Source organism: Penicillium pulvis, assembly GCF_028828015.1.
Source record: "Penicillium pulvis strain IBT 33274 chromosome Unknown contig_5_segment0_segment0, whole genome shotgun sequence".
NCBI classification, from domain to species: domain Eukaryota; kingdom Fungi; phylum Ascomycota; class Eurotiomycetes; order Eurotiales; family Aspergillaceae; genus Penicillium; species Penicillium pulvis.
Window position 1 is genome coordinate 1,586,521 of NW_026643078.1, and position 24,184 is coordinate 1,610,704.

The window sequence follows — 24,184 nt, forward strand, 5'->3', positions numbered from 1 at the left end:
TCGCCAAAAAGGTTGGTTCGCCATAACCATCCACCAATTATCGTATCCATTCTGACTTCCTGTACATCAAAGCGCTATGCTAAATACTATTGTTCTTGCGTTGGAAAGTGCACCCAATCTGAAAAGTCCATTCCTCCAGGACTGGGCATTGGCTGATTTGCTTGGAAAAAACTACCCGGGAAGCCCTGCTCGTTGAAAAGTTGTTCTGGGAAAGGCATGAAGCCTTGAGCAAGTGGTTGGTAGGGCTGTTGCTGTGGGTTGGGAGGGAGACCGGACATCACACTTGCTGGGCCCAAGAGGCGATCGATGACTTCGGAGCATCGTGAGGCGAAGCGATTGTTGCCGAAAGATGGGTGAGTGAGGAGTGCTTTGGTTGTTTCAATGTCTTGGAGCCAGGTTGGAGCATCTGGGTTGGAGGGGTCTGTCATGAGGAAGACGAGGGGAATAAGTCCAGCTTGGAAAAGGAAGTAGCTGCGAGATGTTAGTTGGTATTTCGACAATACTTGGTAGAATAGGAGACATACAGCATATACCATGCGCCTATCCTTGTGCATATATGGTTGTCCATGTACTCCGAGATGGACGCGATGGTCAGACGTGCGTTCTGCAGGCAACGGATTCGACACTCTGTTTCGCAAGGATCTTCGGTGCCTGGGTCGGAACTGGTTGATGACCCATCTGAGCTACCACCATGCGGTGCCCACCGCCGAGCTGCCCAGCGGAGCAGGATTGGACGGTATATCAAGATTATAAGGTTCCAATTTCGCCATAAAAGCCTGTTGCGAACAAGAGCGAGGTTGTCTGGGTCGGGTTGAGTTGGCTGTACAGTAAGAGGTTGTAGAGGATAATGATGGTAAGCCGGTAAACTGTTGTACCATTCTTCCATGGGTTTCTGTAGATTCAATGTTTCTTCTGGGGTGACGCTGGGGCTAGAGATCAAACGTTGATAGACACTGTTTGTGAGCAGATGGAAACGGGCTTGTGCAATCAAGCCGGAGTAGAGTGTTGGGCCGGGAGATTCAGAGGGAAGTGACGTTGTTGCTGGAGTCAAAGCCTGGGTAAAAGATTAGTTTTAGTGCTCTGCTTAGGTCTAAAAGAATCACATACATCATCGTGGATGTTCATGACTTGCTTCGCGTCCATCACACACTCCTCTGGAAGCAAGATTGGTCTTCCAAAAGTCTTGGCGGCACCGCTATCAAAAATGAAGACACCCCACCAGAGTCTGCGGCGAATTTCACGCTGAAGCAGACTGATCTTCCAGCCGGGGAATTCTTTGTGGAGCCCCAAACTCATGGCCATCCGAACAGCTAGACCAAGATAGTTCCAGCCTGTGTTGGGCTTGTTTCGTTTCTGGGCGTAGTTACTCAGCAACAACAGCGCTTGCACAAGGGTCAAATTGCCCGTCTCGAATACGGATGCTTGTTGTAAGAATCCTCTTGCTTCTTGATAGAAGGTGACATCAAGATCAGAGCTGTCATCGCCAATACTCCATGCGCCAAGAGCTAGAATGGTGTTGAGGAGGATTTGCCAAGCATTTCCATGGGGGCGCAAGGATGGCTCGTTAAATTGGGCCCGAAATGTCGGTTCATGAACGAATGGATAGCTTGTGTGGTAGTTGAGGAAATATGCATCAATAAATGCTTGTTCAATGAGACCAGATGGTGCACTCTCCAAGAGCTGAGCTTTGAGTGGAATACCTCCAGACCTCGCTGAGCGGACGGGAATGTTCAAATCGAATCCATGGTCAAAAAGAGCTCTTAATGGCACGACACTGGATGAGGCGCCTAGTATAGAGAGTCAGTAGGCCGTATAATAAATCATATATTTGCTAGGTTCATACCAAAATATCCAGCTCCCTCAGGCTTGATGGACAGTGCCGCCATGCCATCTGTTAAGTCGCCAAGCGTTAGTTCTTTCTCTGCCCAGTCAAAGCCATCAGCCTGTAGTGGTAGGGCTTCTGGGGGCGGCTCGGCCCGTTCAGCTTCAAGTTTTGCTGGAGTCGAATGCCTTGAAGATGATTTAGATGATGGTGCTTTCGGTGTGTCTTGATTTTGCAGAAGAGAGCGGAGAGTTGCATCCAGGTCTCCTCCGGGAAACAGTCTGCTTAGTGCGGTTTCAAATGAATGCAGCCGGTCTTCAACATATGTCAAATGCCTATGCTTGTTAGACTCATGATTTCGTTGTTTTTTGGGCGAGTGAGATATCATACTGTCGAGTCAGGGGACTTCTGGAAACTTTTGGACTGTACTTGCACTCCTTGTTCAGCTGCCGGCATTGCAGACAGATCGGCCGCTCTTTTGAGCACTGTGATTGAATGAGTGATACAATCTTTTTGACCAACAGCATATCCGCTCTGCATTACTTACTCTTGATTTCCGGAGGCGACATTCATCGCACTAAGTAACTGTCAGTTTCCGTTGCAGCTTTGCATAGCCAATGATACATACAGCGAATGAATGGGAATCACGGGTACTAGCCATGTTTATTAGGGCAAGTCAGTCTGCCTATATCTAGTGTCCAATGCGCTCTTATCATGACACACAAAGAGAGTCATCTTGGTAAAAAGTCAGCTATATCCTGGCCAATCGGTATGGCGTGACAGCTAGCATGCAGCAGACGTGGGGTTGCCGCGATAGTATAGTATCTCCGGGAGGCAAACCAAGCACCGGGATATATAAAGGAACATGATACATTGATTTGCACAAGTGTGAAACTTACGATAGGCGCTAGGGCAATCATCGATCCACTCCGGCCGGACAGGTTATAGGATGGATGAGATGCCGCATTCAAATGCTCCCCTCGATGGTGGGGAAATGGGTCATGTGATGCGCAAAAAAAATACGCCATTTCTGCCTGAGGCAAATACCGTTTTGGCTCGTACTTTTGTTGACTTTTCTTTGAATATTGAACTTGAAAATAAAGGAATGGTTTATTCAGGAACAGGGATAATAAACACAGCTCAAGGCTCACTATTGATGTGTATATTACCAATTATGGTACATATGAGAATTAAAGGTGTCAAATCTTTCAAAGTATATATCTCGAGCGCATAGTCCCTCCACCCTATTTGTCACAACATAGAATACATAAAACATTTGACATTAGCCATTTATGTTGAAGCCAATAAGCCGATATTCTATGATAGTGTAGCTTCCCCCTCACAAGTAACAAGAATGAACAGATATCAAGTTCCAGTGCCCTGTTTGCTCGTTGGAATCTTCTTGGCGTTGATGCAGATGGATGCGGATACGGTGGGCCAATCACAACCGTCATACAATTTTTCTCTCTTCACCATTATCAACATCAGTCTCAGATCCAGCCTGCTTGCACGAGACATTAAAGCAGGAAATTTGGTCAAGGAACACCTGGGTACATATAGTATCGGAAATCAAGCCAGGAATTAAAGCCAGAGAGGAGCTTGAGGCGTCGCCATGCCGTCTCAACCCCCACTACCACCCCTCCTCACCTCATATCTATCATCTCAGCCAGAGTCATCACTGACGCTGATATCGTCTATTCTTGGCGCGACATCCAATTGGCTGGTCCTGAGGTATCTCTACTCAGCACTCAGCACCTCAAATAGCTCCAATGTCGCCATAGGCTTTGACGAGTCGCACAACGGCGCAAAGAAGAAGGTCGTTCTTGTGAGCTTCCTGCGGGGCTGGGAATTCTGGAGAGCAGAGGCTAAGCGATTGGTATGTCTGAGAAAATCGTTCTTTCATGATGATAGCATTGTTTATATGTTATGTCCTCCGGACCGAACATGTCACCTTTCTTAATTCCATCTAAACCGGCTCCTACGTCATTTTATACATGGCTGATATTGATTACTTCTCCAGGGCTTGGATCTTGCACGACTGTCAGACAAGAAGCAATTTGCTTTTGTGGATGGACTGTCTGAGCTATTTTGTCCCCCACAAACAGCAAATGCTGCTCCCAGTCCTTCTCCCATCAATGCGGGCTTCCCTGCACGCACAACAATCCCTCTTCGGGGTCCGCCAGGAGCTGTGCCTGGAAGAGCACCAGTTTCCGCCTTACCTGCACCCAGAAACGACAATGTGGCACGCAGCCCAGCCGAGCTAGGCGTTGCGAAGAAACTGCATTTCTCTGGACGTGGCACCGCAGCCCTGGATGCCCTAGAGAAGGACATACTCGCCGTCATTGAGCAACTAAAGGCCGCCAGTGATGAAAGCGAAGAAGTGCTCCTCATTATCGACCAACCGGACTTCCTTCTCGCGGCCACAGGTGCAAGTATGGGGATTGGAGCCACGGAAATGAGCGAGTGGGTCATGGGTCTACAGCAGGTGAGTCTCGATCTGGTTGACTCTTATCTGATAAAAATTAAAACGGCTGACTCGTGGATAGACCGTTCATGCTACAGCACTAACAGTTGCGGCTGATTCCCCGCTGATCCACAATGCGGCTGCTTCTGGGAACCAGCAATCTACGCCAGTGGAGGGGGAACATGCAGCTTTTGCTATTGGATTGGCGCATAGGGCAAGTTCGGTTATGCAGCTCCGGACTCTAGAGACTGGAGCCGCAAGGGATGTGAGTGGAGTGTTGAGAATCAGCCGGGGTGGTGGGTTGAGTGGTGCGAATGGCCTGGACGAGAAGGAGTTGCTGTACTATATTCAGCGGGATGGCGGTGTCAAGGTGTTTGGGCGTGGAGAATCCTGAGATCTGTAGATAGATACCCAATTCAAATGCCCAGGACCCAAGACTGGGCAGTTTAGTAGAATGGAGACGGTCGTGCCGTAAAAGAAACCAGAGATGTTAGGAAGAGAGATCTTCACATTTGTATCTGTCACGACATGGGGATATTTGCCAGCCATAAACGAGAAAGAAAAAAGGAAATTCATGCATGTTTTCCCTTGAATTTTATGCCACTTCTCCTCGAAACACATTCCACGTAATTTTTGTCTTCCCGCCTCTTTTTTATGGGACGGGATAGACGATCGCACACACCAACTCCACGGGAAAGCGTTAATATTCCGGAATTGCCATTTTGCATTTCGAGTAATCTATCTCGTAATGCTAGGCCATGTCATGCCAGGTTATCACCCCTCATTCCTTTTCCAGCCTCTCCGAGAACGAAAAACGCGACGCCGAATCGGACAACGGGAAATCTAGTGAGCCTCGGGACCCTTGGAGCCCTTGGGGACACCAGTCTGGAAGCCGTTAAGGAAGCGGCGGTGGACAGTGCGCAGGGAGCGCATGCGGCCGGAGCCGGTGGTCTTGCGGCGCTTGGCCTTCTCACCCCAGTTGTCTGTTCGAAGAAAAAAAGTTCGTAAGCCGGATTGTTCTAACAATTGCGTGCATCTTGATATCAAGTCCAAGGACAATGCCCTTCTTCCCATATCCGTATTCATAACACCATATCTCAGGAGGGGTCATGCGTACACTTGCGGGTCTTAGCGGAAGGGTAGCCACAGTTAGCACAGGTGGACTTCTGGATGTGGAAGGACCGCTGGCCTAGAAAGTCGCGAAAACATCAACGGTCAGCTAATTGCTCTGATTCACAATAGCCGACAATCCAGTCCCCTTGGGTATCCATCATCGTTCAACTCCATCACTGGTTGTAAAGAGAATTTTGCGATTTCGGGCCCGGGTAATGAATTGTCGACGAGTTTTGAGGGAGGTGTAAATACGTACCACAACGACGGCACAGAGTGTGCGTCTTGTTGTGGCGCTTTCCGAAGCTCGAGGTACCCTTGGCTGTTGTGGTTGTTAGTTTCGACGATTTCGAGATTGCGGAGATTCAGATTCGCGGTGCGAGGTTTCGGCATGGGACGTACTCATTTTGAATTAGGGAACTGTGATGCAAGAAACGTTAGTAAACCAGGCGAGGAGTTAAATTGGTTCGCAAAAGAACAATATGTGGACGTACCTGGCGATTCCGTTGGAGGGCTGTTGTCGGTGTCGTCGTCGCTAGGCGTATCAAATCTTCCCGCTGGGTGAAGTGTCGGCTAAGCGAGGTGTGGGTTGCACATCACGGGACCCAGGGCACAAGCCCTGAGTCTCGTGAGTCGATGTCACATGACACAAACACTGGACCGTGCACTAGTGAATCATGTGATTTCATTACGATAGTTAGTTGGGCGGGGCCTGGCTTAGTCATTGGGCTTATAACACGATCTGCTGTTCCACTGTGGGTACTCCAATCGTCTAAGATGCTACGCGATCAGCTCCCAATCCTTTTCGAATCAGCCTTGGGAGATACCTATTATTTCTGTCGCTCTTCCGTAGGAAAATTGAAGAATCAACAGAGGAAGAGGACCGAATTCGAAAAAGAGGGGGTTTCATATTCGACTGCATCACGCCTCCCATATTTTTACGCCACTGACAAACGCAGCTTCTTGATGTGTCTTGTCACCTGAATTTGCTGCAATTATTATGACCAATTTGGAACCAAATTATGGTTATGACAGGCTCAGTGGCCAAATGAAACAAGTTTGAAATAATTGGAATGATCGAAAACCCATTGAAAAAGATTACCCAAGCAAAGCAACGAGCAGACGCCCACAATCACCCTCAACCTCGCTCCGCACGCGAGAGACAAGATCTTTCCCGAACTTATGGCGATACGCAAGCTTAACCTGGTTCATATGAGGACGGTTCCAATGTAGACGAACAATACGGCTAACCAGAAGCTCATCTGCGCTACCAATACAGGAGTTGATCAGACAAGCATCGCGCATTACCGGATCAGTTGCGCTACGGAGTATGTGAACTAGCGCATCCTCCAAGTGCCCCGAAAAGCACTCTTTAATATGCTTCTCCAGAGAGAGATGGTAGCGTTCTTGGAAGGCGTGGTTGATAGCCCGCAGTTCTGCATCTGACGAGCGGGCAAAGATCGCGCAGATCTCTGTAGCATCGTTCACCACACGACCAGCGGTAGTCTCATGTATGGCACGAGCACTAGATTCAATAGTCTGGTGGTTGATAGGGGCATGTTCGTCTTGTCTGTTTCCACGCAATACAGCGGTGAACAGGTCCGCTGTCTTCATCGATAGATCATCCTTGACATCCTGCACAAGGGAGCGATGGAAGCTGTGCTCATAGGCAGTCTTGATCGCATGGATATCCGCGTTACTCCGGCCTAGGAGCACATCATTTAAGATCCACTCCTTGGTGCCGACACCCTTGACCGCTTCGCGCGTACTGTTGGCGTCATATTGTAGTGGGCCATCTACAATAGCTAGGAGGCCCTCTTCGAAGTGTCCAGAAGTCTCGGACTCGATATCCTTGTGGAGGTCGCGCCGATGCCCCTTCGAATATGCTGCGCGCACGGCAGCCATTTGCAGCGGATCAAGTGGGGCGAGCACCATGATTAGCGTTTTGTCGTCTGTGCCGAAGCCCTTCATGGCTCTGCGCAAGGAGTCTGCTTCTCGCGTATAGTCGCCCATTGCGATGGCATTTGGGTCATAGCCCAGGGATGGCAATTGTGGTTGCTGCGGATGTGCGTATTGTGGAGCATGACCGGGCGCATTTGACGCCGGCATTGGCGGCGGAGCGTATGCATGAGCGCCTAGGTTAGGCCCAGATTGGGGATACTGGCCCTGCGGAGCGTATGGCTGCTGTCCATAAGGAACGTGCTGAGGCTGGTGGTAGCCTTGCTGCGGGGCATTTAGATTAGGATTGTAGCCGCCAGGCTGAGGAGGAGGATGTTGCTGCTGCGGGGCACCTGGACCATGAACATAGCCGCTAGGCTGGGGAGGAGGATACTGCTGCTGCGGGGCACTTGGATTAGGATTGTAGCCGCCAGGCTGAGGAGGAGGGTATTGCTGCTGCGGGGCACCCGGACCCTGAACATAGCCGCCAGACTGGGCAGGTGGATACTGCTGCTGCGGGGCACCTGGACTAGGCATGTAGCCTCCAGACTGAGGATACTGATGCTGCGGCTGTTGCCCATATTGAGGTTGAGGGTGCTGCTGGAAGCCCTGACCCTGGAAAGATTGGCCTTGCCCGTGGGGCGGATACGGAGGCTCTGCATGTAGTGTTAGTATGCAAAGTTTGGGTTCAAAATCATTGTAGAAAGACTCACGTTGGGGTGGGTTGTACGACATGGCTGGACTCTGGAGATGGCTCAATACCAGCAATGACAGCCCTAGCTTTATATACAGTAAACACGGCCTAAATACTAGGCCTATCAAGTCGTGGCTGTGCAAGCCTCAACCATTCGCAAAGCGATACCCAGGTGTCAGATTATCGCATTTGAGGTCCAAGCGCGCTGCGCCACACCCAAGTTACCTCGCTTGACTGAAAGTCCGCTAGACTAGCTAGGCGAACACAAGAGCAGTTATTAGCTTTGACTAGCTAACTAACTTGGTCATGATAAGCCCCTACTAATTTCTCTTACCTACATCTTACCATGATGCCACTTGAAAAGTCAAAGAATCCAGCATACTGCGCAGTGGATAGAGTTTAAAGGTTGGGGTAATGTAGTAGATCGAGCGTTGCGCGATGTCCGTGGAATTTTTACTCGCCTCAGACTCGATTGCTGAGTCTGAGGTAGTATTTCGGTTTTCGAAAGCTTCAGCACAGGACTCCTACAGGATGGAAGAGATCATAAAAAGATTATAGACTGGATTATCATTTATCCATTTTAATGCAGGATATTCAAGGGGTATTTGGAACGTGTAATAATAAAACGGCCATGCAAATTGATAGAATCACTCGTTGTCGACGTAGTTTGCCATCGGATCCTGGGCGGCCAGTCGGCTACGCTTGTAGGACTCCAGTTCCTCCTCAGTGATTCCGGATTTCATTTCCTCCAGTGTCCGCTTCTTCACATTGGCTGTCTCATCATCCTTTTGACGATCGCTGGCAGGTTCAGGCTCACGAGAGTGATCTGGGCCCTCGGCAGACTCTTCCTCATTGCCATCATTGTCACGTAGCATGAGCATATTGCCCTCCTCTTCCCAGGCCTTCTTACCGTCCTCGCCCGTGCAATAACTGTTCTTGACTGTAGAGAAACAGCATGAATATCCCCATTTGAATTCGTACCACCAGCTGCCAAAGACGGAGGTGTGATTGTTGATCTTGACATCCTCTGGGTATTTCGATTTGGTAGCTTTCTTTGGGGCGCCTTTGATGGCACCTGATTCGTCGTACTCCACAAAACGCTCGTTCTCAACCACCATAGTGTCCCGCAGCGGGGTCTGTTGGAGATGCTCGCTGCCTCCGTATTTCTCCAGAAGTGCCTTCCGCGAGGCCTCCCGTTTCTTCTCTGATTCCTCCTTCTCCTTCTTCCGGAGGAACTCTCCGCTTGTTGGGTTGGCTTGAAGATGAATTGGAGTCGAACCCTTCTCTTGCGATTCCCACGCGTATTTCTGAGCCTTCTCAAATTCGGCAGCATCACCAGAAGCACGGATGAAGTTTTCCTCCGCAACCAGCGCCGAGGCTTGATCTTCTTGCGCACCCATGTCTACCATCCGGCGAGTCTTCGGATCGTACTTGGCGGAATCTAGATCGAGGTTCAAAAGGTATTTAGCGGTATCTTCTCGGATACGCAAGTTGCGGGTAGCTGTGTTTTGTTGGCGGCCCATGTCGGATTCCTCGGTGTAGCGAACATCTTCATCGGCGTTGTCCCCATCATCCTCCATCAGCTTTTTTAGATCGGCTCCTTCTTTGGCTGCCTTTTTGATTGCTTCCATCTCTTCGTACTCGTTCACAATGTTTTGGTACTCGCTGGCGTCGTATCCGTTCCATCTGTCTCGCTTCGCGTCCCAGCCCATATTGACATCCTGGACGAGCTCGTCTGCCTGAATGTCTTTGCCCGTCCAGCGAGCACCCTGTTTTCGCGGTCGACTGAGGCATTCTTTGGTCTTGTGTGTCATAGCGCCGCAGTTTTCGCATGCGCCTTTTCGGTATTTTGTCGCAGCAGGCCCGGTGCGCTTTCCGCGGTCATACCATTTTGACTGATCGGCACTTGTCTTTTGCAGACGTTGATGCTCCAAGTAATCGTTTCCAGTCTCCTCGTCGATGTAGAACGGCTTCTTCGAAATGAAAGATGGAATGTACTCGTTGCGTTCCTTGGACGCCACATCGGCGGGTTTTCGTGACATGGCGAAGTAGGCCTCGTTTGGGCGATGAGCTCGATTGTGCACTGTATCGGGGATATATGGGAAGAGAAAGCCCTGTGTAATTCTAGCGCTGTAAGTTTGAGGACGAAAGTGAGGTCGAGATAAGACCAAGAAGTTGTCGATAGGAAGCTGGAGATTGAAGAGCCATCACGTGACTGATCTCTAGGGACCCACCAGTCGACATGCATGGGCGATCCATGTACAAACTAGTCCTGAAACACGAACTCGTAGAAAATTATTCCAGCATGTTCTGTGTTAGTTTAGTGGAACGCGATCGGTCATCTAGTGCCCTAGACCTTGCTTTTCGCATATTAGATGCAAGGTTCATTGTCAAAGCTCGATCTAAGTTATGTCCATATTACCTAAGCGGCATAACGCGCGCCGAGAGGAGCGCGTCAAGAATTTAGAACTCAAAGAAGATTCCAAAAAAACCCACAGCCCTCATTTCATGGCTTAGTCCTTGCTAGTGCTCTTGCGCAATGTCGCCTATGGCCTTGGTAACACAAAATCGGCCAGATGGACCCCTTTCGTGTGCGGCTCAACTGCATCGACCATTACCAAGCTGCCGCGTCGGAGCTGGACCCTCCACTGCCATTTCGAGATGGTGCATCTGCGAAAAATTATCGGCCTAGGGTGCCTGTGATTCGAGTATTTGGTGCGACAGAAACCGGTCAACGAATATGCGTTCATGTTCATGGCGCATTCCCGTACCTGTACATCGAGTACAATGGGTCTCTGGAGACTGAGGCGGGTATGTAACTCGGAACACTAATTTGATTGGTCTTGACTGGTCTCGCCATTAATCGAATACTAAGTATGTGTGTAGTGAACTCGGCGATTCAGACACTTCATCTCTCGATCGATCATGCCTTGGCTGTCAGTTATCGTCGCAATGCATATGACCAGAAGACCGCATACGTCGCACACATCACCCTCATCAAAGGAATGCCTTTCTATGGATACCATGTGGGCTACCGGTTCTTCTTCAAGATTTACCTTCTCAACCCCTTCTACATCACCCGTCTTGCCGATCTCCTCCATCAAGGCGCAGTGATGAAACGGCCGTTACAACCATATGAAAGCCATATGCAATTCGTGCCGCAGTGGATGTGCGATTACAACCTGTACGGTTGTAACTATATGGACTGCTCAAAAGTCAAGTTTCGAGCTCCAGTACCAGAGTATTTGGAGCTGAATAACCTAGAACATCGTTGGCATGACCGCTCAATTGATCCCGAGAGCATTTCCGATGACCCCGCTCTTGGAAAACAGAGCCACTGCCCCCTAGAGGCAGACATTTGTGTGCAGGATATTCTGAACCGACTTGATATCAAGGAACGTCCTTTGCATCATGACTTCACAGAGATGCTACATCCGGTTGCCTTCAATGAGCGACTTGTCCCCAGCGTAGCAGGGCTATGGCAAGACGAAACGAAGAGACGCAAGAAACGAATGGGGATAGTTGACCCAAGCAGTAGCCCATTTGGGCCGGAAGATTTAATCTCTATGTCTGCGGACCCCAGAAACAAGTCCAAAGGAGGATGGATCCATGAAGATGAGTTTCGTGAGATGGCAGACCAAATCGCAGCAGAGGAGAGGCACAGAGATAACGAGACAGATACGTGTTTCGATACGTTCCTGACCACAGAGAAACATGTCGCCAATATCAAAACAGCCTTGAGCAGCGTTGAGGATTTCTTTCCGCAGAGATTTGATGAATCTACTCTCCACAACCAAGCCTCAAAACCCGATGAGCCGCCCCGAATAGCTGTGAATGAGGAGATCGCTTTGTCATCTCAACTGAAGAACTTCCCAGAATACGACCAAGCCGATAGCGCCCTTGAAATCGGACTCGAAGCAAGGAATATGGAGACAAAGGGAATCGCGCTGGAAGAAAGCTTCTACGATGGCGTTTTTGATGATGTCGATGTAGAAGAGCCTACAAACCATGAAATTCCTCATACAGGGTTGGACCTGCAGATCAATCGGGATCCAACCAAGAACTCTTCACCATCGGCTTCAGAGGAATACCAGGAAGCCGATTTGAAAGCAGCCAATGAAAGCCAAAGGATTCTCAAGCGAGGATCTGAAGAGTTCGTCTCTCCTGACCGAACACCTGCCAAAAAACCGAGATTCTGGAGCACCTACAAACCATCAAAACCATCAAGCAAGCCAGTCAATAGGGAAAAACCCGAAGACGAAGAATGTACAGAAACTCCGGTTGAGCCTAGGTCTCTATCGTCCCAGCCAAAACTATCCTCTTCCCAGAGAACAATCCGTGCCAAAGTGCAAAATTCTAATACCCGACTTAATTATCCCGTTGTGAAGGATCCCAATGATCCTTTAACTATTCTTCGATTCAGTCAAAGCCAGAATGATTCTCAATCTTCGAAGAAAGCATCGCAGTCCCCCCAGCGCATGCCAAGCTCATTGCCATCTGGCTCCCCTGCAGGCAACTCAGGCAATAATAACGAGGCAGCGTCTTCTTCATTAACAGACTCTTCCTCTACAGTGGTGGGAATCCCTGCACTAGATCCACGCGTCTCTGAACTAAAGGAAACTCTTGCCGATTCTTTCAATTTCTTGCCGGGCAATGCCTTGCGTCTTTTTAAACTCGCGGGCCCAAGTAGCAACGAGGTCACCTCCACCATTGATGCTTATGGCCGTCCTTCAGTCGTCTATCAAAAGGCATACTATAGCGATGAGACCGACGTGCCTGAAAGGCCCCGACAATATGCAGGGCGGGATTTTCGTTTGGAAAGCAATACAATCCACTTCCTCCCGGAGTTCGACCCCACGGGAAGCCTACCTGCAATGTTCGGGGAGCAATGTTCGATTACTCTAGACCAAGAGCAGCAAGAAACAGCTGATAGCCAGCTACGAGAATCGTGCACCATCAGAGAATGGGAATTTGCGCCTGTTCCACCTAGTCGATCGGAAGTTATTGATTGGTTTGAGCAATTCGAACGGTCTCATTATGTCACACCAATAACCCCCAGTCTTCAACCGAACCCTAAGCATGAATTGCTGTCGCAAATTGAAGGTCCAACACAGAATCCTCATGGCTTCAAATACTCCCAAAAAAGCAAGAAGACCAGCGTGGAGCACCAAGCCCAGTACATGAACACAATGAGCTTAGAGGTGCATGTGAATACTCGTGGACATCTATCGGCCAATCCCGCAGAAGACGAGATTTCTTGTATCTTTTGGTGTGTTCAGTCCGAAGACGCGGAAATCGAAGTCAACAGCCACATTCCTGGTGTCCATGTTGGGATCGTCTATCAGGGTGAGGGCGAGAGGCCGGAGGCCAAGGTCTCCAAAGCACTTAAGATTGAAATGGAGTGTGAGCCAACAGAGCTTGACCTGATCAATCGCCTCATTGATATTGTCCGCGAACATGACCCGGACATCATTACTGGATACGAAGTACACAACGGTTCCTGGGGTTATGTTATTGAGCGTGCTCGGAAAAAGTATGACTTTGAGCTTTGCGACGAAATCTCGAGGGTGAAAGCCCAGGCACATGGAAAGTTCGGCAAAGAAGATGACCGGTGGGGACATGGTCATACTTCGTCAATCAAAGTGACTGGCCGACATATGATCAATATCTGGCGTGCAATGAGCGGCGAGCTTAACCTGCTGAAATATACCATGGAAAACGTGGTGTTTCACCTGCTGCACCGCCGAATTCCACATTACTCTCACGAAGACTTGACACGATGGTATCGAAGCGGAAAACCTCGAGACATCCTTAAAGTCCTCGAATACTTTACCTCCCGAGTGCAAATGAATCTTGAAATCCTGGAAGCCAATGAGTTGATACCGCGCACCAGTGAGCAAGCTCGACTTCTTGGAATAGACTTTTCATCTGTCTATTATCGGGGATCCCAATTCAAAGTAGAATCTTTGATGTTTCGAATTGCCAAGCCGGAAAATTACCTACTTGTTTCGCCGAGTAGAAGGCAAGTCGGACAGCAGAATGCTCTCGAGTGTCTGCCACTTGTAATGGAGCCGCAGAGTGACTTTTACACAAGTCCACTCGTAGTACTTGATTTCCAGTCGCTATACCCTAGCGTGATGATCGCATACAATTACTGCTACTCGACATTCTTAGGCAGGGCAGCCTCCTGGCGTGGCCGAGACAAGATGGGGTTCTTAGACTACGAACGACAGCCACGGCTACTGGAACTGCTCAAAGACAAGATCAACATTTCGCCAAATGGCATGATGTACGCAAAGCAGGAAGTACGGCAGTCCCTGCTAGCAAAGATGCTAACAGAAATCCTCGAGACTCGAGTGATGGTCAAATCTGGCATGAAGGCCGATAAAGAAGACAGGAACCTACAGCGCCTTCTCAACAATCGTCAACTAGCTCTCAAGCTGATTGCGAACGTGACATATGGCTACACATCCGCTTCATTCTCCGGCAGAATGCCCTGCTCCGAGATCGCAGACAGCATTGTCCAGTCTGGTCGTGAAACATTGGAAAAAGCCATTGCGTTCATTCATTCAGTGGAAAGATGGGGCGCCGAGGTAGTGTACGGCGACACGGACAGTCTCTTCGTCTACCTGAAGGGCCGAACACGCGACCAAGCTTTCAACATCGGCGAAGAAATCGCCAAAGCAATAACAGACATGAACCCCCGTCCAATCAAACTCAAGTTCGAAAAGGTGTACCACCCCTGCATCCTTCTCGCCAAAAAGCGCTATGTCGGCTTCAAATATGAACACCGCAACCAGACGGAACCCGAATTCGATGCCAAGGGCATCGAAACCGTACGCCGTGACGGCACCCCCGCCGAACAGAAGATAGAAGAAAAAGCCCTCAAGATCCTCTTCCGCACCGCAGACCTGAGTCAAGTAAAATCCTACTTCCAGCGTCAATGCACAAAGATTATGCAGGGCCGGGTCTCCATCCAGGATTTCTGTTTCGCCAAGGAGGTCAAACTAGGCTCATACAGTGAACGCGGTACTCTCCCCGCCGGCGCTATGATCAGCACAAAGCGGATGATCGACGATCCTCGCCTGGAACCACAGACCGGCGAACGTGTTCCCTATGTTGTGATTACTGGCGCACCAGGTTCGCGATTAGTAGATCGTTGCGTGGGACCCGAAACGCTCCTACAGGATGCACAGCTTGACCTCGATGCTGAGTACTACATCACCAAGAACATCATCCCGCCACTAGAGCGCATTTTCAATCTCGTTGGTGCGAACGTTCGTCAATGGTACGATGAGATGCCTAAGGTCCAGCGCATCCGACGCGTTGAGGCCTCCAAGGAAACGAAGGTCATGAAACGAACGCTAGAATCATACATGCGCTCCTCGTCGTGTGTTATATGCAGAGCAAAACTCGTCGACGCTACTGGTTCACTATGCACAGAATGTCTACAGCAACCGCATCTTACTCTCTTGGGCGTTATTTCAAGACTGCAGCGTGCAGAGAAGCGGGTTGTTGATCTTGAGGCTGTGTGTCGATCTTGTATGGGTGTTTCTGCTATCGACGAAGTTAGCTGTGATAGTTTGGACTGTCCTGTTTTCTATTCCCGGACGCGCGATGTGGCTAGTTGGCACCATTCGAAGGCTGTATTAGAGCCGGTGGTCGATTTATTGGAGAAGAAGGGGGACGAGGGATTGGATTGGTGATTATTGTATTGATACAAGCAACCTTTCCCAAGGCTTCCATAAGCAATTTCTCCCATAAGCAACGTTCATAAGCATTTCCATAAGCATCTCCATAAGCATTTCCATATCTGGGAGCTAGTTCTTTTCAGGGTTGTTTTCCTTTCCTCATTCAATTTTTTATGAATATCAATCATTGCCGATCAAGCGAAGCAGATCATCAAGAGCGCTTGATTCCACGCTCCCATTCACCTCAACAATTTCGACAATATCTCTAGCCTCGTAACCTTCGCCGCCCCCTTCACCGGCCACGCGGGATTTTGTATCAGTGGACAGTTCGGCCTCCTCTTTGCTTTCGTGGAGTCCGCCAAGATGAAAACCCGGTTTTAACCCAAGTACTTGAGGATTTACATCCACTACAGGTTCAATGTAATGAGCTTGGGGATTGTTCGCTGGAGGTGCAGTCTGCGGAGAAACCGAGCCAACCGAATCCGATTCTGTGGCCATCCCGGTAGTGAGGCTTTTCAATCCAGCAAGGAGCATTTGCACCTCCGCCTGGGTATAAATCTTTTTACTGGTCTGCGGCAACTCGGCATTAGGAACCTCATCCGCGACTGGCATCTTGTAATTGCCCATCGCTATCTTTCCAAGAAACTCGTGGAATATCCATGGGAAACTGATGAGCGGTAGCTGTATCTGACCACCTCCCTCGCTGCCAAGGTCGTCTGTATCGTCATAGTCGTTGAGAACCGGATTTGCCTGGGCTTGCAGTGCGTATGTCATCTCTTCGTGCGTCACACGGTAAAGGGCTACAACCAACGGGGCGCTTTCTTCGAACGTGCGTCCACCGACCTTTTCGTAGCATGTCTGCCGGAAGCCCTCGCGCAGAGATCCAGCCACACGACCTAGGTCTTCATGGATCTTGTAGTCACGGCAGAGGCAGTTATGGGACATGACAAAGGTGGACCAGACTTCAAATTCAGTCTTGATGTCATACTGAGCCATAATGCGACGAACTGCGGTATCGTAATTCACCTTGAGATCTGCTGCGAATTCGAGGTATTGCTCGCTGGCGGGAACGAGCCCACAATCCAGGATTCGGGCATCGAACGGTAGGTTGAGGGTTGGTGTGAAATCTTTAGTCTCCACTGCATCGTAAATCTGACCAAGAATTTTGATCGAGTGGTAGATCTGTTCTGGGCGTTTGTGCTTCTTCTCCATGAAATGCGGCCATTGGCGAGGCTCCAAATCGCGGCCCATGTTTGCGACGCTTCCAGTCTTGACGTAGTCAACAGCATCAGAATGCAATTTTGCAAGCTGCTGACATTTTTGTTCGAGGATACCACGAGGAAGCTTATCAGCATGGGCCATATGAGCATGTGCAATTCGAGGTAGACTGTCATTTTTCATGTATGTCACGAAGAAAGATGTGATCTCGTCAACAGTAACATCGTGACTCAGATCTGGCGCTTTGTTACTAGTGTATTTCATCGGTGCCATGAACCAGTTCTGAGGGATAAGGTCTTGATCCCATAGTACCATGTAGTCATCACCGTCAAGATCTCCACCGGAGCACATGCTAGCGAGGTCTCGATCACCAGTCTTTGGTAAAACCACCACGTCGTAAAGATGTCTCAGCTCTGGCTTATCAACCGCATTCACAACACGAATATCACCCGCATGGAGAGAGGGATTTCGAGCCAATATGCAGAGCCCCTTGATGACCTCAGGCTTACAGCCATCTAAGCGGCAGACTTGCATAAATATCTCAGGGATGGCAGCAATCCTCTCTTCATATGATGCAGTTCGAATACTAGTACCTTGATTGAACTGGCCCTTCAGCACTCCCTGTTCATCCATGCAGCCGAAAAGATTTGCACCTTGATCAATCACAATATGAGCCTTCTCCTTGATATTCTTCAGATGCCACGCTTTCCACAGCTGAAGCATCGAAGTGACAAATGGCTCATTTGTCTGCATGAATCCTTCCTTCACCATTCGAGCTAGACTGATGGTGATATGGTTAGGATCAACGAACCTATGAAGTTGGCGAATTGCAGGCTCTACCTGACTCATGGCTAAGTTCAAGTCCTCGAGCATGATGTTGAGCTTTTGGTGAAACACTCTATCCGGGATCCTGAGAGCGGATAATGCGAGAATCATTTGCCGATTCAATGTTGCGGGATAGTACCGTGACCACCGAATAATCTCGAGTCCAGCTGCCTCGGCTTCAAATTTGAGCTGACTTGGGCGGATGTGGATCTCCTTAGGCCGAGGGTCCGAAGAAATAACCAGCAGGCCTTTGCAGCCTCCAAGGCGAAATTGGAATGCAGAGGGCGGCTTACCGGTCCGCGTTTGAATATCGAGGTCAGTCACGGTCATCTCTGCAAGGAACTTGGAGATTTTGCCGACTCCATCAGAAAATGTAAAGCCATTACGGACGACTTCCTGGCACATTCTAATGTCAACTCGACAGCCAGAGACAGGGCGAGTAGTGGAGAAACACTGACCCAACCGTGCAGCACATTTTGCGATGTTCCGAATATGGTTGAATTGGCCCATCCAAGCCCGAATATGAGCGGCTGTCAGGTTTGGCGTAGGTGCAAAGAAATAGGCACCATGTTCGCGGAACTGGGAGTTTCCGAAAGCCAAGAACTCATAATGACGATCTCCAATTGTGATGCCCCTTGTCAAGGTTCTCTTGACCCGAGTGAAAGTTTCGTCATTGCTATCGTTAAAGCTGGAATGAATTCTACCTTGGGTCACCTCGTCTGTAAATCGAACCCGAAGGAAACGCTCCGCAAATTCAATGTACCGACGAGTGACACGGTTGGAAGTATCCACCGTCGGCGTGCTGTAGTAAATGGTTGTCGGTGTCACCCTGGCGGTGCGCATGTAGCAACAATGCTTGTTAAGCTTGATCTTTGGCTTGCGGAACTGGAGAGTGAAAATTTCCATGGGGTCGAGATATCTCTTCTTGCTTGTCGCCACATGCTCCAGAAGAAACTTAGCATCGGTCTCTTCGAGGTTCACGAGTTTCAAGAGAAATCTTTTGGTCACTGCGAACTCCGAAAAGTACCTGTTTGAGAGGCATACTTCAAGCTGATAGCGGACAGGGAATGGCAAGTGAACAAAATCCTGATCATACAAATTTTCGAGCACAGACATACCATGGGTCAATTCTGTGTGGTCAATCCATTGCCAAACTGCTTGGGGACGCACATTTGACCCCGTAATGTTGCTTCCATCATTGATGACGATGTTGTGATCTTTCAAAATCTCATGAATGACCTTCAGATTATCAACATCGTCTGGGGAGAACGTAATCTTGAATACATTCCACCGACCTGCAAAGGACAAAGCTAGTTAGCTTGGCAAACATCGGGTTGGATTTACGCGACTAACCCGTGTCAATGATCTGGCCGGACTTGCGCAGGTTGGTAGTGATGTTTGCCTGGGACAAAGGGTTGTGAACCACAGAAGTCTGCCGATACCATGTATCGGAAGCTCTCCATATAATCTCTGAGTTAAATACGGTCGTGGAAGCTTGCCGGTGAAAGACTGCAGGAGCGTCGAGAACAATAAGATACGATTGCTCGCTGGTGTCGTCGTTCCTGGTCTCCCAAATTTTGGAGAGCTCGAAAAACTTGACCCGGATCCGAAACAACGAAGGAGCTGCCGCGTTACTTTGGTGTTTTGACTTAGATTGACGAATTTTCACGTCAAAAAGGATACTCAGCGCTCGGTTTCTGACGTCAACGACGGCTTTCAGGGAGTCTGAGTTATCAAATGTGCGCATTGGAAAGAAGGTCTTTTCATCTGGGCAGACTCCGATATCCAAATTGGTGAGATTGAGTCCCTAAAATGAAGATTGAAATGTCAGAAGCTTGATTAGCATTCTAGGGATGGATTGGGACTGACAATCTCCGTTGGGTAGAGTACTCCCTCACGAACAGGGCTGGGAACCCACGGGTCATAAGAATTCAGTTCGATATTGAGTTGGAGGTAGCAGGTCAGGCCGCTGCGCAACTTTAGGGGATAGGTCTGGTCCAACCAGAAATCTCTGGTAGGAGGAGGTCTGTATTGCAGTCAGCAAATGTTTCCAATTACCTGGGATCTAAGTGGCTAGCAAATGGGACCGACGTGATACATACTTGAAGCGAATTCGCCCACGGCTTGATCGGTTGCCGTTGCGGTCTTCGAAAATGTCAATGGAGAAGATGTTGCCCTCCTCCGAAAAGGCCTCCCACAAAATCTTAGTGTTGGCCTCCCTAGGTAGATCTGAGATGCCCACAGCCACCGACTCCCAGTTCTTCCATGTTAGCCACACCGGTGGAGGTGGAGAAGCAGGAGAGCGGCGTGGATACATGGCTGACAGTGGGGTGTCATAGATATATGAGAGGTCTGTGAAAACTTGAGAACTCGAAAAGTGGATGGTGGTTGGGTTGAGAGGGTAGACGGGCTGTGAAGGCAGCTGAGCTGGGAAAATATATGGTTGAAAGGAACAAGGTTGAAAGGTAGATATGTGAATGTGATCCTAAATAGGGTTGGTCAGGAACATGTAACAGGCAAACAATTAACAGGTGGAGACGAGATAAAGGAAGACCGCTTCTGTCTCAGAACATTCACGAGTCTTCATGCTACAAATGTAGTTGAAATTGGCTTCCATATTCTACACAGAGCAATTCACCGAAGACCTGACGGCAAACCATTACTGTGAGAAATGGTCGTGGCCCAAGACCAGTTTCATTATGAATAAAGCTCTCTTTTACTGCTCCTGGCGAGGAAATCTTTCATTAGAGATAGTGCGGTACCACTCACTGGATACATGATGCCCAACGCATCCATATATCTGCACTTGTGTGTAAGTGCTTCAGAGCCTATCTTAACACCGCAAGTCGGAACCAGAATCATCAGAAAGCCGTCAAGCTGTATAGTTGTGTTTCTGCGTAAAAAGAAAACCTCTTTATCATTGAAGATGTCAAGACATCATAGCCATTTCTTTCAGATTCACTCCTTGAACCTCTGTCTTCCGTATCCTCACCAACCCTCCCAAAAACTGTGATCGTTCTTTGATGTCTTCGCTGATCCCCTCGTCCTGCTCATCAGGATGTGTCAATATAACTCCCTTCTCTCCCATCTCCTCGTGTGACTTCTTCACGAGCTCGTAGTTGGACTCTGAACAAAGAATCGCGTTTTCAACTACCATACCCATGTGTCCACATCGATATAAAGGATACGGATTCGACAGCAGCTCAGCCGAAACATGAAATTTCTGCGACTCTGACAGCAAAAATGACGCCAATTCGCCATTAATACAGGCCTGATGTAGGCCCATCTCGTCCCCACCCCGGGCGAAGAATTCCGCGTACATTCCTCGAAGAGCCATTCGCTCCAGCGGTGTCTGACAATTGCAAAACCCATAATCTAAAGCGGCAGCTTGCATCGGTTCTGCGGTCGGCAGTCGAGTAAAGCGCTTTAATTCCCAAACACTCTGATACCAGGTTCCAACATCTTTCATGAGAGTTCCGAAATTGCGCAATTTTGCGATGCCGTGCCCAAGGCCGTACTTGTCAAACAGACCGACCATATCAGACTGTTCCATGGCCTTCCAAAATTCTTGAAATTTGCACTTGCCGATAAGTACCTTGTAGAGGTCCGCTAGCATCGTAATACCATCATAGTCTCGAGCCGTGCAGAAGCCAAGAAAAATCCAGTTGTCTTCCTCTGCATCTGGGACGAATCCATTTAGCATTTGATAGAAGAATGTGTATGCCTCGATTTTCTCTCGCGGCTCCCACTGATGGAGAGGAATCTTGCGATCTCCTGACTCGACTAAATGCAATAGCGACTTGAAACTCTCGCCCATGTCAAGTACTGCGCCGGAGGCGAAGCCATCCTGCTGATGTAACCAACGGATTTCTCGTTGAAGCGTGGGAGAAGGTATCTGGGAGCCGCGGAAGAGGAGGAACTCTTTCAGTTTGTTGCTTCGCCATGCCTCCCGAAGCTCATCTTCTGTGACTTTAAAGCTGTTCACTAGCTGGCAATATATTTGGAAAAGCCTTTGTCGGTCGTAGGCGGATGCGAAGTATCGGAAGCCAAAGGCCTTTGTCACAGGTTCATCTGTTGGAAACTCCTCCCGTTGGCACGCCAGAATAAAGTCGTCTGCCTCGTCCAAGGGTCGTCCGAGCCTACAGGTATACTTGTGCTGGAGCCAATGCAGAGTTCGGCATTTTTTGCTACAGTATAATGCCGCGTCACATTCTGTGCAGGGCGTCAGTGGGTCTGTTGTCGTACGACATTGGGCGCAAGACTGGGGACCATTCAACTCTGGAGGTTGTGTCTCGTCCCTTTCTGGAACATGCGATATATCAGGAAAGTTCGTGTGACTTTGTTTGGCTCTGCAGCAGAATTAGTGTCTGCTAGTATTGGATACTAAGCCTCGCACCTGCCAGCCATTGCTCTTGAGTTGCAGGTTGACAACCACTCCGCTTGCCTTGCCTGGATTCTAGGATCTGGGATATGGCGATTGAATGGGGACCATGTCGCTGCTCTTGGTGCTACTGGAGTTGAGATAGTTGACTCATTGACCGCATCGATATGCTGGTCATCATCCACAGCACACTCATGCCGCAGCACATCATGAAGGTTCTGAACCGCGAGATCTAGTTTTTCTTGATGTAAGGACGGGACAATCAGAGAGCTGGGTAGCGTCCATTGGGAATAAACCTTGCCATGATTGTTGCGCGCTCGAAAGAGACCCAAGCTCTGCAGAATGTGGCCACACATAAAACATGTTTTCTTGCTGATACCGAGATATGGAAAAGTTTGAGCCACGCTGTTTTTGCTAATAAGATGAGTAACCATTCCCATTTCGGCATGGATCCATTTCTTCTTTCGGAGTACCACATCCAAATTCTTTTGGTTCGCTTTGGTTAATGATTGGGTGCGTAGCGAGATGCTCGGTGGAACTCGCTTTGCCTTAGCTCCGGGGACAAGCGTAAACTTTATACAATGGAAGCCTTCGATCTCGCGCGCTGCTTCCCAAAAGGTGGTGCAGGCGTATCGAGGTCGACAAAGAAAGCCCAGCTCACGATTTAGTCGTTTGGCTTGCTTTGCTGTAAATAGTTGGTTGATTCCAGAGTAGAAATTTGTGCTGTAGCAAAGATCGTCGATAATTTCCACTAGGGTTGTTGAAGCAATCTCTCCTGAAAGAAATGCCTTTAAACATGCAATCAGGATTCGCATTTCTTTCTTCTTTTTTATCAGAGCGAGGAGCTTTGATGCATGATAATTAAGACGCGGAGTATAGTATTCACTGAGCATTGCTTGGAGTCCTGTTATGGACTCCGTGTTGAGGAATTCTGATATCGATTGTAGGTCAGACTTGGAGGGAACGGGTTGATACTCGTCAATAAAAATTCCAAGCATACCTCTTTTTGCGACTAGTTCTAGCTGCACCGCAATCTCCGCTAGGAGTTTGATGTCCTTTTCCTCCCATGTAGCATTCCTCACTGCTAGAATATTCACCTTGTCAACAGTCACCTGCATAGCTGCACAAGTTACATAGTGCGCTTCCTTCTTGTAGCAGAGTATTTCAGCCAGCCGATCGAGAAATCGCATCTTAACCGACTGCGTACCCTCCACCGTCAAAGAAGCGGCAATGCTCGTCGAGGGCTCTTCATCGCCGTCCATCTCATCATCGTCTGAGCTTTCCGCGTAGTCCACCTCTCCGTCCTCACTTGTCTCCAAGGGAGCACGTTGTTGATGCTTGACTTGACAGATTGCAGCTAGGGTTGTGACTTCGGATTCTATTTCTGCTGTGAGATGCCAAGCACTAGTCTCGTGGCTAGGTACATGGGAAGATGGATGGAGAAGTTCAACGCGTTCCATTGTGTCGTATTCTGTGAGTCGTATAAAGGTATCCGGTTCATCATCAATTCACTTTGAAGACAGGATACAGATGCTAGGTGTAAGTACCCCCCCCTCGGGCAGAGGCGTTGGTGGGGAATTGGGGAGCAATCGGGCTTTATGCATGGAAAGACATCGAAAGAAAGCCGCGTTGGCTTGCGTGGCCTGGCTGGAAGCTGACTACATATGGGACGACATGTCATGTGAGTGCATGGCGCATGGACAAGTTTTGATACCATCTCGAAGGTAGCCTTGTAAAGACGGCTAGCGCACTTTTTTGTATCACATTCCCATAATTTTGCATAATCCCGCTGTTGGGCCAAAAAAGCACGGAATTTTGCGGCAGGGAAATATGTGCGTAAATGTAGCCTAGCCGCGCATTGGCCGATATCCCGAGTCATGAACCGTTATATTTGCTGATCGGAGTTATCTGCAGTCTAGTTATATCAAGCCTACCCAATTTTATCATCGCCTTGGCCTTAGGGTTTGGGAGAGTCCCTGTGAGTAATACAGGGAAGCCAATCTTGAATTTAGCAGTGAACATAAAGAACCCCGCTTTCTTC

At 49.0% G+C, this 24,184-nt stretch overlaps 8 protein-coding genes across 8 annotated transcripts; 2 read left to right on the forward strand and 6 right to left on the reverse strand.

Annotated features, from left to right (window-relative positions):
* Positions 1–86: 86 nt before the first annotated feature.
* On the reverse strand, positions 87–2,483 carry N7503_007176 (putative C6 transcription factor (Gal4); the record flags this gene model as incomplete). The annotated part of the gene is made up of 7 exons (XM_057066723.1): positions 87–471; positions 525–1,054; positions 1,108–1,787; positions 1,844–2,157; positions 2,213–2,307; positions 2,370–2,399; positions 2,451–2,483. 7 exons carry the CDS (start codon positions 2,481–2,483, stop codon positions 87–89), a joined length of 2,067 nt encoding a protein of 688 aa, XP_056920404.1.
* Positions 2,484–3,434: 951 nt separating this feature from the next.
* On the forward strand, positions 3,435–4,680 carry N7503_007177 (uncharacterized protein; the record flags this gene model as incomplete). The annotated part of the gene is made up of 3 exons (XM_057066724.1): positions 3,435–3,698; positions 3,843–4,307; positions 4,369–4,680. 3 exons carry the CDS (start codon positions 3,435–3,437, stop codon positions 4,678–4,680), a joined length of 1,041 nt encoding a protein of 346 aa, XP_056920405.1.
* Positions 4,681–5,129: 449 nt separating this feature from the next.
* Positions 5,130–5,802, reverse strand: N7503_007178 (60S ribosomal protein eL37; the record flags this gene model as incomplete). The annotated part of the gene is made up of 4 exons (XM_057066725.1): positions 5,130–5,269; positions 5,404–5,475; positions 5,656–5,718; positions 5,799–5,802. The coding sequence occupies 4 exons, from the start codon at positions 5,800–5,802 to the stop codon at positions 5,130–5,132; spliced, it is 279 nt and encodes a 92-aa protein (XP_056920406.1).
* A 692-nt stretch (positions 5,803–6,494) lies between these two features.
* Positions 6,495–8,069, reverse strand: N7503_007179 (annexin; the record flags this gene model as incomplete). The annotated part of the gene is made up of 2 exons (XM_057066726.1): positions 6,495–7,990; positions 8,048–8,069. 2 exons carry the CDS (start codon positions 8,067–8,069, stop codon positions 6,495–6,497), a joined length of 1,518 nt encoding a protein of 505 aa, XP_056920407.1.
* Positions 8,070–8,675: 606 nt separating this feature from the next.
* slu7 (mRNA splicing protein SLU7) lies at positions 8,676–10,070 on the reverse strand (the record flags this gene model as incomplete). The annotated part of the gene is made up of 1 exon (XM_057066727.1): positions 8,676–10,070. One exon carries the CDS (start codon positions 10,068–10,070, stop codon positions 8,676–8,678), a length of 1,395 nt encoding a protein of 464 aa, XP_056920408.1.
* A 534-nt stretch (positions 10,071–10,604) lies between these two features.
* N7503_007181 (DNA-directed DNA polymerase zeta catalytic subunit REV3) lies at positions 10,605–15,734 on the forward strand (the record flags this gene model as incomplete). The annotated part of the gene is made up of 2 exons (XM_057066728.1): positions 10,605–10,839; positions 10,915–15,734. 2 exons carry the CDS (start codon positions 10,605–10,607, stop codon positions 15,732–15,734), a joined length of 5,055 nt encoding a protein of 1,684 aa, XP_056920409.1.
* A 165-nt stretch (positions 15,735–15,899) lies between these two features.
* Positions 15,900–20,187, reverse strand: N7503_007182 (uncharacterized protein; the record flags this gene model as incomplete). The annotated part of the gene is made up of 4 exons (XM_057066729.1): positions 15,900–19,057; positions 19,116–19,569; positions 19,632–19,788; positions 19,865–20,187. Coding segments are annotated over 4 exons (4,092 nt in total), but the record flags the coding sequence as incomplete, so codon positions are not given.
* A 504-nt stretch (positions 20,188–20,691) lies between these two features.
* N7503_007183 (uncharacterized protein) lies at positions 20,692–23,603 on the reverse strand (the record flags this gene model as incomplete). Its single annotated transcript, XM_057066730.1, has 2 exons — positions 20,692–22,111; positions 22,159–23,603. 2 exons carry the CDS (start codon positions 23,601–23,603, stop codon positions 20,692–20,694), a joined length of 2,865 nt encoding a protein of 954 aa, XP_056920411.1.
* Positions 23,604–24,184: the final 581 nt, after the last annotated feature.